We start from the raw sequence: 15,550 nt of genomic DNA on the forward strand, positions 1-15,550 counted from the left end.
GTTTGAATAGACATTACATTGCAAGAGCCGGTTCCTGTCCCTGAGTTTCCTCCGCGGCCAGCTTGGTTAATGTTAGTAGAGGGTTCAGTGCAAGGGCCTGTGCCTGAACCAGCTTGATCGCTGTGTCCGGCATCGATACGCTTGGGGGGTATTACATTGAGAAGATCTGTTTCTGTACCTTGACTCTTAGCTTGGTCAAGCTTAGTAGACATGACGGTGCAGCCGCCTCCCTTCTTCATAGTAGTGCGTCCACCGCCTTTCATCGTGGTACATCCACCGTTCTGCATCACGGTGCATCCGCCGCTCTGCATTGTAGTGCATCCGCCGCTCTGCATCGTGGTACATCCTCCAGTCTGCATCGTGGTACATCCACCGGTCTGCATCGTGGTACATCCACCGGTCTGCATTGTAGTGCATCCGCCGCTCTGCATTACGGTGCATCCTCCCCCCTTCATCATGGTGCATCCTCCCCCCTTCATCATGGTGCATCCACCACCAGCTTGATTGCCAACTGCTTCGTCAGTTGGTGCTCCATGAGGCCAGAACTCGTCGATGACATTATCCCATGCCTCACTAAGCCAGGATTGAGCGTAGGTGTTGATCTCCTCAGTCTGCTCGCGAACAGCATGAAGTTTCTCAACCTCACGTCTTAATTCTTCCGTCTCATCTCTCGTGGCATTGACGGCTTCCTCAACATTGGAGAGCTTCCTCACATACTCTCGATGATGGTCGGCGGAATCGTCAGCCAATTGCCAAAGACCAAGACGTGTGGCAGCGGCTTGTTTAGGCGAAACCGCATTTTCGCCATATACGGCACCGTGTATGTCCTTCGTAATAAGGGCGTGCATCTCGACGGCTTCGAGAATGGCTTGATGATTGTTTTGTTTGATTGACGCTTCGATGTCGTCGAGTCGTTTGAGGATGTGTGTGTATTGCTCGTGAGCAATATTTATCGCTGGGGGTAGTTTGGAAGATTCTTCTTCAACGCTTGACGGTAACTTGTTTACCCTTTCTGATGAGATCGAGATTGAGTTTTTTATTCTGGGTTTTAACTTAAATTGTCGAATAGAAGTCGTACTAGAAGTGCTTCTAGAAGACGCGATTTCGCCGGAAGCGTGTGGTTCTATATAAGTCAGCTTCATATTGTTACCATTTTAGACAAAGCGCCAAAAGAAAGTACAATATCAAGAATCTTACCAACAATAGGAAGCAAGTCATCAACAATACCAAGATGCTCGACATCCTCTACTTCGACTCGGTTAATATTATTCTTTGTCTCGTCGTCTCCTTCGGCCAACTTTTGTGGAGTAAGTATTTCTTCTGGTGCAATATACTCCATACTCTCATCGCTCTCCAGAGATTGATTGTCTACGGGCTTTCTTCGTGTGGCATTAGATGAAGCCCATTTTCTTGCACCCAAATCTTTGTTCATCAAGATCTCCCACTCCCTGCAAAACTCCAGACTTAATTCGCTCATCTCCAGAGCGCCTCGGACCCAGCCACCACCTTCAGCGACTTCTTTGCTGAGGTTCAGTAAGATTGCATGCATACAATCCACCTTCTCTCCAAGCGTTATTCCAGCAGGTTTCCTTCTTAGATTCTCCTCTAGCCCTCCCCATGCTCGAACTATCTCTTTGTTGGCGTCGATGAAGAGCTTGAATGCCTTGTCGCTATCGAAAGTATCCGTGCCGTGTTGAACACTTTGCATAAATTTGATGATTTGCTTGACACCGAGATCGATCTTTGCCTCCGGCGATGAGGCATCTGCTTTCCATGAAGGGGCTCTCTGCTTGGGGGGTCGGGGATAATAGGTAGAGCTGAATCTCGCGAAGCGGTTTTGAATTGCATTGGTGCCACTGCTAACTTTACCCAGGCCAACACCAGAATGTGAGAACACATCGTCGTCCTTGGCGGCCGAATCGCTATGACTTTGTGCTGATCCAGAGATGTTTTCCGAATTGGCCGCTGGAGAAGCCGTTGCCTCCGCATCGTCGTCCCACGGTTTGTTCGAGGGACTTCTCAGATCCGATGTTTCGCTACTGGTTGACGGCCGTCGAACGACCTCCCTCGTATATTCTGCCATGTTTGATTCTGCGATGTTCTCATTCTGTGCCATATTCGTATTCAACTTCGGTATATCGCGGAGCGAAACAATATACTGCGCGGGCCTGTCCCAGAAACCAATTTGATTCACTCTAGGACCGCGTGGAGCAGCTGGTTTGGTGAGTTTGACTGTCGGATGTTGGTGCTGAGGAGACTCATGACTGTATGAAAGGTTGAGATCTTTGGGTCGTAGATCGAATCGTTGAGAGTCATGACCGAAAGATCTCTCGCCGAAAGGTGAACCTCTAAGTGACTGGACCATAATTTTGTTCGTTTCGCTAATGTCATAAATGCAAAATATACACTTACAAATTGCAAATTCTGTAATATTTTCCGGAAGTCGAAGGTGACAAGACGCCTGGAATTCACCGAGGAAGATACGTTTATGCCTATGATCGTGGCTTCCTCACCGACCAGATATACTTACTCTCTTAGCGGCTAAATGAGAAGAAACTCATCACAGCACGCCGTCACGTCTTCACGCTGCCACCTCAGAGAGAGGGGTTGTTCAATCGTGCCTCATCATTAACGGACTGGCCTAATTCTAGCTTACAAGTCACATATTCTCCTGTTTCCCAACTCAATCTACCTATCTACAATCCTAACGAGCCTGAAACCAAAAATGCTCTGTAAGAATAACGGAATTCGTAACACGACTTAAAGAAACTACCGGCCTATGAAGGCTCTGTGGGGTTTAAACGACACAAAGAAACAGACGCTAAAAAAGAAATTGTCGCTGAACGCGAATGGTATCATGAATGCTCTCCCACTTTCAACATCTACCCCATTTTCAACGATCCTTTTGCCGTTGCTGTATACTTTCAATAAGCATCAGGCCAGTTTATATGCTCACCGAAAAGAAAAGAACGAATCTTTCTCTTGCTTTTCCACCGGACTCGTTACTGGCGGTAATGGAGGTAACTTTTTGTCCAGACTGCTCCTGTTCACAGTCGTCTTGGACACATCTCCATGGCCGTAGCCATTGCCATTAGGACTATAGTCTTTCGGCGGCGTCAAAGGACGGCCATCTACGTAGTCCTTGGCAGGTGTACGCGGCCGTCTGTCTCCATCGTCATTCTCTTCTCGGCTGTGGCCACTTCTTCCACCGGTGCTGCTTGCTTCTCCAAGCTCCTCAACCACAGGTAAAGTCTGACCCTGAAGCCCACCACTGCGGTCAGCACTTGGACTTCGAACAACACTGATAATTCTCGGATCTGGTCGATGGGCTTCATCGTCACCTCGTCGTTCGGCATTGACAGCCTCTTGTTCATTTCTCTGAAGCGTACTATTTGGATTGCTTGATCGATGCATAGGCTGACTGTTCGACCTTCGACGTCCCGAGTCCACAGAATTGGGATTTCGCCCACGGTCGGAGAACGTGTTGGAATTAGTATGCGGAATTGGGGAAGTAGCCTGCGCCTCCTTTTCACGAGCCGCTTCCTCCGGACTCTTGGTTATGCCTTCAATGAACTGGATAAAGCGTTCGCCGTAAGGCTCGGGAGAAATCGGCGATATTTGTTTTTTGTCCTGACTTAGACCCTCTGTGAAATATTAGCATGCGACGTGGAAGAATATACCAAGGTTAAACTCACTCCAGAAATGTTCCAATTTTTTTACCGTTCCATAATGGGTTAGACAGTCGATGATTGACAAGAAAAATATCTCTTCTCCAGGACTATTGTCCTCATGAGTAGCTTGGAAACCACCGTCATCGCTATAGAAGATAAAGTCCCGCTTCGTTGTGTTCTCTTCCAGCGTGTCCGGCATTCGTGAGCTGCTCTGACCCATTGGAATCGGTTTCTCCTGTTTGATTATTTGCCGAAGCTCCCTAGCCTTGCGGGCGTTCTCCAGCTTGCTTGGTGTACGCATCAAGAGGCCTCTTCCATCAGGACCGGAATCCTCTGTTGGAGCGTCGCCACCAGGTTGAAAGACTTGAAGCGTTTTGTCGCGTAAGTTTTCTTGGTTGCCTTTTTGGAGGTCGTGAACTCCCACAAGCATACTGTAGTCCATTATTTTGAGCCTTTGCAACAAATGCACGTCACGCTCCATCTGTTCAAAGAACAAGGTTCTTTTCTCGGGTCCGAACTCCAAATGTTTTTCTCGGCGCAGCCAGTTCAAATCTTTTAGGGTCGCGCGTGGATTTTTCTCCAAATCCTCTTCTTTGAAATCTCGCCCTATTGTAGAGCCCTTCAGATCGAAGGTCTGATGTATGTCTCGGTGTGGCGGGAAAAGATTGTTCATTACCACGAAGTGGATCTTCCTTCCATAAGGTATCTTCACTCGGTGTAGTCCATAGAACTGGGAGAGAAGGGTGTTCGGGTTGTCTTCGATATGCTTCCAATAATCCTTCAGTATTTTCCGCAGGAATTTGTGCTCGGCGTGGTGGATAGTTTTGATGATGTATTTATAATCCCGAGAAAAGTAGAAGAAACTTCCACTCTTCCCAGGAGATCCAAGTTCCGAGAGAATATACTTGCTTGTCAGCGACATCAAGTAATCGGCCGGATCGAGCTTGAATTTAGCTCGCAGATGTCGAAAGACCCACGGCGCATAATCTTTGAATTTGAAGTCGTATTTCGCGGATGGTGTCAATTCGTTCCCAGTACTAGCACAAGTCAATATTAAGTTTCCTCCAAGCTGCTGTCAACTTACATATCAAAAGAGAATTTATGTTTGGCGTCAAAATCCGCATCAGTCAGGGGTCGATCCAGTTTCGCATTGGTTCTTGAGACAGTAAAGCGAATGCCCGTCAACATGTTGTAAGCTGTAACCCAATTGACGTGGTTTTGGTCAACCTTGGTCCCTACCACAACCCGATCGTCATCCTCCTCATCTTTTCTCCGTCGCTTGCTGGCTCGCTTTTGTCTGACTGCTTCAGCCCACCGAATAGCATCTTCGTCGGGAGGTATCTCCTCATGTGGCATATTTGAGTGTATCGACTGTGTGTTCCTTCGATTAAGGCTCAGCGACCCTCTCCTAACGCTCGAAGCCACAGCGGTAGGCGAAAATCTTCCGGAACTGTGGATGGCTTCATCGCCGTCGCGAGAATTTCTGGTGGGCGTTACCTTCGGAACTTGTAATGTGTGTCGGTGCTTCAATTGACTTGTGCCTGGATGCGGATTGTTGGCGTTATTGTTGTTTGCTGAAGATGGTATCGGCGGGGCAGGATAAGCCGGAGGGGAGGAATATCGATGAGGAGATGCTGTCGCTGCGCGCTGAGGAGTTTCGGGCGTGACAGGTGTTGCTGGTAGCAATGAGGTAGTGTATGTCAAGGGACCAGTGCTTTGGGGACTCGTAGAGATGGCGGAGGGCACAAGATCGGGTTTATGCGGTTCACTGTCGCCGTTGGTTTGAGTTGCGGATTGAGTGTTGGAATGATGCCCGTTTCCATTCGTAGATGCGATCGAGTTACGGTCTCCAGTGCCATTCGATGTTCTTGCCATGCCATTCTGCGGTCCCGGGCTCCTCCTGCCATTTTCGGTTCCCCCATTAACAGACAAAGTGCTTCCATTCCGTGATGACTTATGGTCCCAACTGCTCCCACTAGCCCTCCCGTTCGGAACTTGGTTCAGAGCCCCATCTTGCAACATGTCGCCATTCGCAAATGTCCGTCCATTGGTAAGCACACTGTGGGCGTTTTCCATGTACATGTCTGCGACTTCTCCAGGCCCGCCTCTTATGGATGTGTATGACAATGTCTTCGTATTTCCATTGGTTTTCTCGTGCGAATTTCGAGAAGGATGAGAGACTTCATAGGGAGACCGACTCGCCGATACTGGTGGTCCCGTATCGCCGGTCAGGAACGATGGCATATCAACAGCGTGTGGCATCGAAGAATGCAAAGCTGTCGCAGATGCTCCTATTACCACCTTATCGTGTCCGTCGTAACTTGAAGCTGTGTCCGGGTCGAAAGGAGATGTGATCTGCGAAGCTGGCAGGATCGCTTGGCAATTCGAGCTTCTTGGTGGATGGGAGGTTTCCCTTTGTGACGACTGCGAAAGGGAAATCAATTGTTCTGGATAGTATATGCATAACTCTACCCTCGGAAGGGGCTGAGCGTGGTATCGGAGCCGGATTGTTATTGTTGGTTCAAGTGAGGATACACATAAATGAGTCTCCATTCTAAATTAGCGTGGCTTGTGCTTCGCGCGGAGCGGACAGCGCATTGCGGTCGGAGCAGAACGATAAGTCCGTACGGTATCCCTTTAGTGATTGAGAGAATATCAATATTCCAATTAAATATTAGATATTTCTACGGGCAATTGAAAATGATTATATACAGGTTCTAATGCCAACTCTTCGTAAATCTGCTTATCTTACTATTCCTTGAATTCCGATTCTTGCTCCCGAGTTGTCGCAAGCAAGAACCAGTGAGTAGAACTACTGGCTCTGACCTAGCTATTTTAAGAGTGTTCTCGGGTTTAATTTAATCCGGGTCCTTCCGGAAACTCTTTGTCGGGAATCAGACTCGTACATCGTATTTCGCACCTCTGTCGCTCTGGTAAAGACTGTACAGTCCACAGACACATCATCGGCATCAGCATCATTCACTCCATACATTTATTTCATAGGCTGATTCACAGTTGTTTTCATGTCCCAATCGTCAAGAACTCTCTATTCCTTATCATCCCGTGCCAAATTCCACAAGTTCCGTCCTGGAAAACTGATATGAATAGTATCGGCCCCTATTAGGCTGCTCACAGAGTACCTAGGTAGGTACAGCACATATGACATGACGTAAGTCACTTGGGTTGCCAATTCACTTTCTTTAAAAGAAGTCGATATGAATCAATCATTGTGGAAGCAGCAACTTTTGGTCTAGCAACACCTTTTCTCTGGTCGTGGCTAATAAATTAGCGACCATCATTTGTCCGGCTTGCACACTACGCGGTCTAGTGTCAAGCTTCTGGGCTAGAGGAGGACCCTTGCATATGGGTTTAGTGGCTCTGTAGTCCATTGTTTGACCGTTTCCCACAGCAACGCTTAGGTTGGTTCAAGTTGACATCCTCGCAAAGAATACAGGTTTTTCTTTAGCATCACATTCAAATTGCTCGACAGCATTTTATAACTGACACTAGATCTTGCTCAATCTGGTTTTATGAACTTTTATCTTCATGGCTTTTAAAGGCTGGGAGGAAGGTCGTATTCAGCTTGGAGATGCAATTGGCAGGTGATTAGGTCCCATTTCTTAACACAAAGATATCTATGAATATACTGGCTACAAGGCTTCTACTTTGAGAATGTCTTAGCAGCCAAGCGAATTGAACCTGATCTCGATCCACGTAACTTCCTTTTCTTCTCCTCCCTAAATCTTGCAAGATGATAATCTCTCAACTCGGCTCGTCAACACTTGACTTAAGCGGTTATTTGATAAGTGTCAAGACGGTTACCTGCGCCGCAGAATTCAGCAGGAGAACCAGCGCAGAGCATGTTACAGTCAGTATCAGGCGCGAGGGTCGACCCGGATGCTGCAAATGAGGCCGCGCTACCGCAATAGCATTCTCCTCCATACTCTACACCCATCACGGCATAAGATCCCGCTGCGCAGAAGGTGGCACACTTTTCGACTGTCTGGCTTGCGTAGTTGATGTCTTGGGCTCCTGACAATGCCCGAGTACCGTTGCCTTCAGTGTAACATCCAATTCTGGTGTATGGCCCAGCTGTCAGAACGTGTTGAGGAGCTGCTGGAGGGGCAGGGGCTGTCGAGTACACATTCAGTCTGTTTCCAGCACCTATATATTACATGTCAGTCTCATTTGAAGATCACATAATACTACCAGTTCAAGCCAGTATTTTCTCTTTTGCTTACCGCATGTTTCAGTTGCATTGCCAGGGCATGGGAACGAGCAGTCAGTTTCTGGTGCAGAAACGCTGCCTGTACCAAAGACATTGGCACACCAACATTCTCCTCCATACTCCAACCCAAATAGAGTATAAGTGGAGGTGCAAAGTCCCGCACATAGTTCAACAGTCATTGTTGTATGGTTGACGCTGTTGAAAGACCCCAAAGCTCTGACACCGGTGCCCTCAGTATAGCAACCCAAGTATGAGTATGCAGGCGCTGTTATCCAAGTTAAAATCTGCAAATAATGCCAACTGGTTCCGCGGAACACTGACCTTGACGGCGAGATAGACTGCTATCTTGAGCAACAAGACCATAACTTGTGGATGCTAGTAGTCCTAGGGCCAGAGCAGATGAAGACATGATTACGGATCTCATGTTGTCGTCTTAGGCTTTGACTAGTGAGAACTGTTGTTGAGAAGGTGCAGCAAGTCTCAATGAGTTGAATGAGTGAAGTGAGGAACTGCTGTTGATGGTTCTTTCCTCCACGGAGGGATCTCATTCTAGTTATAGATGCCTCCATGAATATTCTTCAACAGCGGAAGGCTTCAGTATCTCAAATCTCCACAACATTTCGCTGACTGCATTTGATTTTTCCATATTCGTTAATGTGGTTGCACTCTGCTGGATGGTACGAAAGCCTCGTATATTGATCAATTGACTTATGCACGACCCCGAGGTTCTGCGCATACATGATACGACATTTGGAGGACGGCGAGTTCTTGTAAGACTGTAACTCATGGCTTGGAGCCTCATCATACCTTCTTCCGGATCTCTTCATACCGTTCCGGCCTTTTCTACGGCTGCACGTATAGGTTACATGCATATTAAGGTTCCATTGTCAAGGAAAGTAATTCCAGCTAAACAAGAAATTGAAGACATTGATGGCTTCCGCTGGAAATTCCCGAAACCTTTACCGCGACACTGCAGTGCGAAGCAACACTACCTGCTGCCTTTAAATGCAGCCCCGGAGCGTTTCTCAACGGCAGTACGACTCAATACATCAATGTAATGCACCTCCATACTTCGACTGCATGAATGTTAAGTGGCTGCATTGGAGACGAATGCCACGCCCACAGGCTAAATGAAAGTATTGGACTTCTGCAGCGACGACTCCTACGAACATCTGGAAGCCCCAGTCTTTGCGTACGCGCCGGCCGATTGTCGATGCAACAATCTGTACGAGTTGACGAAAAAAATTCAATACTGTATCGACGAAAGCCACGGGCCAAGAACCTGCAGGAACCAGGACTTTAAAGTAAAGGGTCCAATAATGCATGCAAGCAAACGTCGTGTAACGGTCAGCCCCTTCAAATAATAATTCCGATTAGATAGGCGCAACCAAAAAAAGAAACACCCAAGGGTTTCTTGTATAATGTAACAGTTTTTGGTGAGTAACATTGTACTCCGACATCTAGAGTTACAGTATACGTAATAGATTAGTGCTCATCATCTATGAGGTCGCCAGAAGGGTTCGACCAGTCTAAGCCGTTCATCCATCCTCGTGGCCAGAACGTGATGGTAACCAGAGCTCAGTTTCACCTCTGTTATACAGTCACAGTACAATTTGACTTTGTGACAGGCACTCCATGTATTTGATGAAATCCCGACTTGGTCTATACTATCACTTACATGTTTGCTAGTAACCTCGACTGACAAAACTGACAAAAGTGCAGCTTACATCCGACACACTGCTTGAAAGCCTAACGGCTCAGCTCACTGTTATCAGCCACCAGGTTGCTTCTAGACAGCCTCGTGGCAGCACTTTTTTGACAGGACAACTTAGTATAGTGTATGCTCCAATTCCAAGGCGAGAGCTAGCTTGGCGATCGTTTGTCTACCATCAGCTTTCCTGTTATCGTGATTTTCTGGGCTATAGAAATCAATCCAAACTCGGTCATAATCGTAGGGGATTCAGTAGTAACATATGACAAAAAGGAGATGGTGTTTTGGACTGTTACACGTTTAAAAATCACTGAAACGGGGACGGGTTCATCCAAAACACTTCCATATTTTTCACACATTGTTTCTCTACCAATGACACTTTCTAGTGTTCCTATCAGCTTACTAATGTAACATTATCCTCTTACTTCAACTCACAAATCGAATCAATCATTACACCACATGTTCTAACACGGAAATTTGGAGTACATCCAGGGTCCGCACGAAAGTTCAATCACAGAAACGAGTATGAGCGAGTATCTTCTCGGTGGCTTTTTGTAATTACGTTACCATTGTTCTCTTACTGTCCAATTCGTTCAGAACTATGAATTTCACATGGCTTCTGCAATGCCTGTTACTTGCCGCAATGCCAAACAACTGCTATTCATCGCACGCCTGGCCTTTTCTCGAGCTGCAAGTTCCATCAAAATTAGTTAGATCTATTAGATATCAATGAGGAATACTTTGCCTGAGTCATGAACCATTACGACACCTAAATATATAAAATTCCCGGGAAAACCGAAGTGACACCACAAAATTGAAACCTCTCTTCCCGACACAATCACACCAAAACCCATCCCAAATCAAACCCATTCCCTTTCCATAGTCCAACAACCTCTAGCAAACTCCCCGAATTACACTCCATAGCCCACAAACCCACCCCAAGCCATTCAAACCCCAAAGCGTTCCCATAATGCCCAATACTTACACCTTCAAACCATCGTCTGCCGTCATCACAGATCGCTAAATTTGAGCCGCCATACATACATACAGGAAATGTCCCGCTGCTGTACCTGCATCGTCACACGACATGGGATGTTGCGTAACTGGAGAAAGAACGTCTGGATTTGGTAAGGAAAGACGTCGGGAGGTAGCAGGTTCCGGGGACGGGAAGGGTTGTGATGTCTTGGATTCTTGGACGGGTACAGGGAATGGAGTATGATTGAGGTGCCGCGGATGATGGAAAGCGGGATTTGCGTATAGAGAGTGGTGATGGGGTGCGTTGGTGGAGTTCGGGTGAGGTTAAGATTGTGGGTTGAGGAAGTTTGGGTGGCACGGCACAAAAAGCTGGCACGCAGCAAGTAACTAAATTGCTACTTTCAACTAAGCAAGTAGTTTCAAAATCGCTCATTCGCGGAAGTGCTTCAACTGATCGATCGATTAATGTCCTTATTCTTTTCGCCCACCAATGCTGACGGGACGTTTCTTTAGGGTACACTGACGATGTTTTCTGCCCGAAAAGCTACATCGACCCCATTAGTTTGAGAAAATACAGCATATTGTCTATTTATATCAGGCCAATATGCTACTGAATTCAGGGACACGAAAAGTTCTTTTTATCATTATTGTACCGGACCTCAATCTTCCGATACACGGGATCTACACCAGTCATGATTGTTTGTTCTATTCCGCATATCAAAAGGTATGAAGACAGTGACAACTATCTGCATCTTACTTGTCGTTGAAGAAAACTTCGTCAAATGACCCTCACTTGGCAAATACAGTTCGTCTTTATTGTCGAAGGTAAATTGTCCTCGTGCTGAAGGGAATTTGACTAAGCATTTTCTGACGGCCGAAAGATCTGCTGACTGTCTACTGGACATGCTAAAAATGCAATTGAGGTACAATCTTGAAAAATAGGCTCGCTCGTGTCTGTTAATGAAAACAGTACTTGAACTTTGTTATACAAAATTTGCAAACGACGTAGCAGAGGGACCACATGCGAGAGAGAGTAGATGGATAGCCGTTAAGAGCACTTGCACATGCAACGAAAGTCAATGAACTCCTAAATAACAAGTCTCATGATTAAGTGTTTTTACTACTAGAACATTCATAAAGTCTAAAGATAATAGAAAGAACTGGAAAAAGCAAAATATATATACTGTTACTTATCAACAAATATCCATCCATCCGTAAAAGCCTCCACAAGTGAGAGTAAAGAAAAGAGAGGCAGTAACATGAACGCATATATGTGCCGCATAATAATATGTCATAATTTTTTGTGCATAGCGTGCGCCCTGCGCTGAACATCTGTGTATCAGGTTCTACACATAAATTCCCGAGACCTTCTCTTTCGACGGAAACTCGAAAAGATTTCTATCCGAGACACTTCGCACCATCCTCATAGAAGAATAAAAGGGCGAAGTAAGAATGATTGAAGGCTGTCCGCAAGGTACCCAAGTAGACCTAGAAATTTTCTTTACCCCACGCGAAAGAGAAACCTGAATTAAAATTAGTGGCAAGAAAGAGACAATGATTGAGAGGAAACTTACCCGGTTCGCTATACAAATTACACTTAATATGCAACACACTACCCAACACCTTCGGTCCACAGAAGAACACACCTGCCTCGGCCGGGGCGTGAATCTTTCTTACACTCTTGAAAATCATGTCCCAGTTCGGTCGACCAAAGTTCGTTGGTGCTCTCAGACCAGTAATGGCATCACGGTCGGCGTTAGCATCATTGATCATGATATTGGTGGCATCATCGACCTTTATCTTGGCGGTAAGGTAGGTATGAATCTCAATGTGATTGTCCATATCTTGAGCTTCGATAGCAAGTAAGAGCGAACGGAACCACTCGAAAGATCCAAAGTCACGGCAAATCCAGAAAAAGTAGACTTTTCGGAGACGAGTCTTTTGTTGTGGATAGTTCATTCTATACCAAATGGACTTGAGGATAGAAGCGAAAGGAGTGACACCGATACCAGCACCACAAAGCATGGCAATCTCGTATTTGAAGACATCCTCAGAAGCCGAGCCGAATGGACCATCGATATATACTCGTGGGAGGACTCGTCGGATTGCTGGGTCGACGGATTCTGTTCCTGGAGCATTGCTGTTAACACCGACAACTTGCGATCCCTCTTTCTTGCCTCCGCCTCCCCTTGGTTTATCGAGTTCGCAACCCAGAGTTCGTCCAACTTCTTTGGTGAAATCTCCCACCATTCTCATGTGTATTGAAATGTAATCTTCTTCGGGTGCTGAAGTAAGAGTGAATGGATGATATTGCCAGATGGAGACCTCGGGACAACAGAAGAAAATATATTGACCAGCCTGCGTCTTGGTGTGCTCCTTTTTTATCTGAATCTCGCAAACGTTGCTTGGATGTTGGACGACTTTAGAGATGTATGTTTTGTGCTTGCCACGAATTTCACGAGCAATTCTCTCCATGAGATAGATATATCCTCCGTACATCCAGTATTGCCAGAACACTCCAATGGCGGTACTTCCAATGCTGACGCAGTATGGCGCAAAATCCGGTTGAATCATACAGAAGGCTCCATGGATCGACCAGAAAACGAAGAATATGACGAACATGTGGTGAGTGTACCAGAAACGCTCGAAGTTGGCGCGACGAGCCTTTTCGACCGAAGTCGCAACCATGCACATGAGTGCTACCAACATGATATATCCAGACCATCCTGGACCGGTGACGAAGTTTGCCAACAAGAATCCACCGAAACCCAAATTGTTCTTAGCCGAGATCTGGGCGAAGTTGTTCCAATGCGCAATTGTGTGAACCCAAGAAAAGAACACAATCGACCAGGCGGTAGTCTTGTGGAAAGTGATATTCTTGTCGAATTGTATGATGCCGTTTAGAGGTGTCTTCCTGGCGAGGGAGATGAGTGTCCTACACACTGGGAACAGAATCATAGCAACATCGAAATGAAGCGTTAGTGCTGCTGCTCTCGCGATTGGATATGTGAGACCAAAAGTACTCCGCGCTATCGATAGATTGTCCTTAATCTGGTAGTTCATGAAACCGAAAGAGAATACCATCAGGTGGATAGCAGCGAAGACGAAAACGAAACTGCAGACATATTAGCAAAATGTGCCATCCCTTCAAGTGTACTGCCTTCACGCACAATCTCCGGTAACCCTCGTTGATCATCCACCTGTCGAATCTTTCTCTAGTACTGAGTTCTTTCGGCCGTTCACCACTCATCTCTCCCGACATAAGCATCCGCGTTAATGGTGGCCATCTCGATCTTTCCGAGACTGGTTGCGATGTCACACTGGTTCTATAATTCATTTTCTCTGCCATCTTGCCCGTCCCTCAAGTGTAAGTCGTCTCCTGGCGTTCGTCGCCTGTTTCCCCTTTCACTTTCCGCAATTCCTCGTTTAATATTATACGTCTGGTTGAGGTGGATTAAGAAGCGATCGGTAACATTCAGAGCCCGCTGATGTGAACAGAAACTCCCAACTATAAGATGTGCTGGACCGAAAAGAATGTAAATTGGCTGAAAGAACGTGGAGGTGTAAAAGCCTAGAAGGAGCAAATGACAGTCAGCAATGGTATCACACCAAGACAGTGTTCCTTCCACACAGTAGACAGGAGCAGCGGCTAGTATAAGAGAAGACTTGACGTGAGAATAGAATATGTATTGACATACCTGTACACAATGCCTGCACTGGTGGCTGCTTCCAGTATCAGCAAAAGATATTAAGAAAGTTAGTAATGCGCGTGGCGTGCAGAAGAGAACACAGAAAAGAAGCAGCAAGAGAGGAAACGGAAGAGGACGGCTGGGCAAGGTGTTAGTATGTACGTGCCGGAGAGGCGGAGGGGATGGGGTTGGTGAGTTTGAGAGGAGGCTACACAGCGAGATGCTCGTCACGTTCATGCGTGGAAGAGGGACGACAGGGAACGATGGCCTGACTGGGCTCCAGTTCTTTGCTTGTCTTCCAAACGGTGTCTGGGCATCTCGTGAGATGGCTCCGCTTCTTCACTTTTCGGTTGCATGGCGACGAGAATCCGGTGTCATGGATCGGATTGAGCATTCGAGCACCGGCCCATGGCGTCTCTCCATCGCTGTGTATGGCTGGACAGGTCGAAACAAGATGGAGAATGGATCTCCAGGATCCCGAGAGGGTGGAAAGGGGGCGACTCGAAGTGAGGACAAGCGAGAGAGGATCGCTCGGGGGTGCTGGGAGGAAAGATACAGCTTGAACAGCAGTCCCACGGGGCCAACCAAAGCGTGGAAGGGCCTGTATTACCCTACCGACAGCGCTTGAACGAGCTTCTCCAGCTCTCTTGCAGCCTGTAGAAGGATACCCACCATCCTGAGGGAGCAGAATGGGCGGTTCTCGTCGTTTGGAACAACATTGACCGGCCTTCAACGCGCGAACCTCTTCGTTGCAGCATTCTCAGACGTCGAGTGAAGCGCTGGCTGGTGCCATTGGCGCGTATATAGGGGTCTAGCCGAATGAGGGCGAGGGAAACAGCCAAGTGGTTACAACCGAGTTTCAGCCAGGGGCTTTGACACAGACTGACACATTCAGGGGTAACCTCGAGGCAACGCAACCCACAACCACACCACAAACAAACCAACGCCTATCGACTTTCAGAACTTCGTTCGTGCTGTTGGGTCCGTTGTTACGGAAAACATCGGATGCATTATCGGTAGCCTATACTGTACGAGGAAGTTGTTGTCCATATCTAAAGTGCAACCAAGTTCTGCAAGTGACCAGAGGGTCAAGACAAGCTTTACTTCAAGCCCAAGCTACTGTCAATAATAAGGTCATTATTCTGGCCTGCTCAGGGCTTATCGTGGTGTCTAAACAACCTTAAAATCGACATCATTCTAGATTCGCAGAGCCTCAACCAGATCCTAGTTGAAGATCTTCTCCTTTCTATTTCTGTCACACGCCTCTTCCAATAGC

The 15,550-nt window shown here is 46.9% G+C and overlaps 5 protein-coding genes across 5 annotated transcripts; 1 reads left to right on the forward strand and 4 right to left on the reverse strand.

Moving 5' to 3' along the window:
- Nucleotides 1–13: 13 nt before the first annotated feature.
- Nucleotides 14–2,365, reverse strand: GLAREA_05333 (uncharacterized protein; the record flags this gene model as incomplete). Its single annotated transcript, XM_008078622.1, has 3 exons — nucleotides 14–61; nucleotides 156–1,123; nucleotides 1,198–2,365. 3 exons carry the CDS (start codon nucleotides 2,363–2,365, stop codon nucleotides 14–16), a joined length of 2,184 nt encoding a protein of 727 aa, XP_008076813.1.
- A 331-nt stretch (nucleotides 2,366–2,696) lies between these two features.
- GLAREA_05334 (SAICAR synthase-like protein) lies at nucleotides 2,697–5,933 on the reverse strand (the record flags this gene model as incomplete). Its single annotated transcript, XM_008078623.1, has 4 exons — nucleotides 2,697–2,730; nucleotides 2,957–3,644; nucleotides 3,696–4,708; nucleotides 4,756–5,933. The coding sequence occupies 4 exons, from the start codon at nucleotides 5,931–5,933 to the stop codon at nucleotides 2,697–2,699; spliced, it is 2,913 nt and encodes a 970-aa protein (XP_008076814.1).
- Nucleotides 5,934–7,458: 1,525 nt separating this feature from the next.
- Nucleotides 7,459–8,323, reverse strand: GLAREA_05335 (WSC containing protein; the record flags this gene model as incomplete). Its single annotated transcript, XM_008078624.1, has 3 exons — nucleotides 7,459–7,835; nucleotides 7,913–8,164; nucleotides 8,221–8,323. The coding sequence occupies 3 exons, from the start codon at nucleotides 8,321–8,323 to the stop codon at nucleotides 7,459–7,461; spliced, it is 732 nt and encodes a 243-aa protein (XP_008076815.1).
- Nucleotides 8,324–12,073: 3,750 nt separating this feature from the next.
- GLAREA_05336 (Riboflavin synthase) lies at nucleotides 12,074–13,934 on the reverse strand (the record flags this gene model as incomplete). Its single annotated transcript, XM_008078625.1, has 3 exons — nucleotides 12,074–12,108; nucleotides 12,160–13,700; nucleotides 13,756–13,934. 3 exons carry the CDS (start codon nucleotides 13,932–13,934, stop codon nucleotides 12,074–12,076), a joined length of 1,755 nt encoding a protein of 584 aa, XP_008076816.1.
- A 560-nt stretch (nucleotides 13,935–14,494) lies between these two features.
- GLAREA_05337 (uncharacterized protein) lies at nucleotides 14,495–14,902 on the forward strand (the record flags this gene model as incomplete). The annotated part of the gene is made up of 1 exon (XM_008078626.1): nucleotides 14,495–14,902. The coding sequence occupies one exon, from the start codon at nucleotides 14,495–14,497 to the stop codon at nucleotides 14,900–14,902; it is 408 nt and encodes a 135-aa protein (XP_008076817.1).
- Between the last annotated feature and the right edge of the window lie 648 nt (nucleotides 14,903–15,550).

This window comes from Glarea lozoyensis, assembly GCF_000409485.1.
Source record: "Glarea lozoyensis ATCC 20868 chromosome Unknown GLAREA10, whole genome shotgun sequence".
In the NCBI taxonomy this organism is placed as follows: domain Eukaryota; kingdom Fungi; phylum Ascomycota; class Leotiomycetes; order Helotiales; family Helotiaceae; genus Glarea; species Glarea lozoyensis.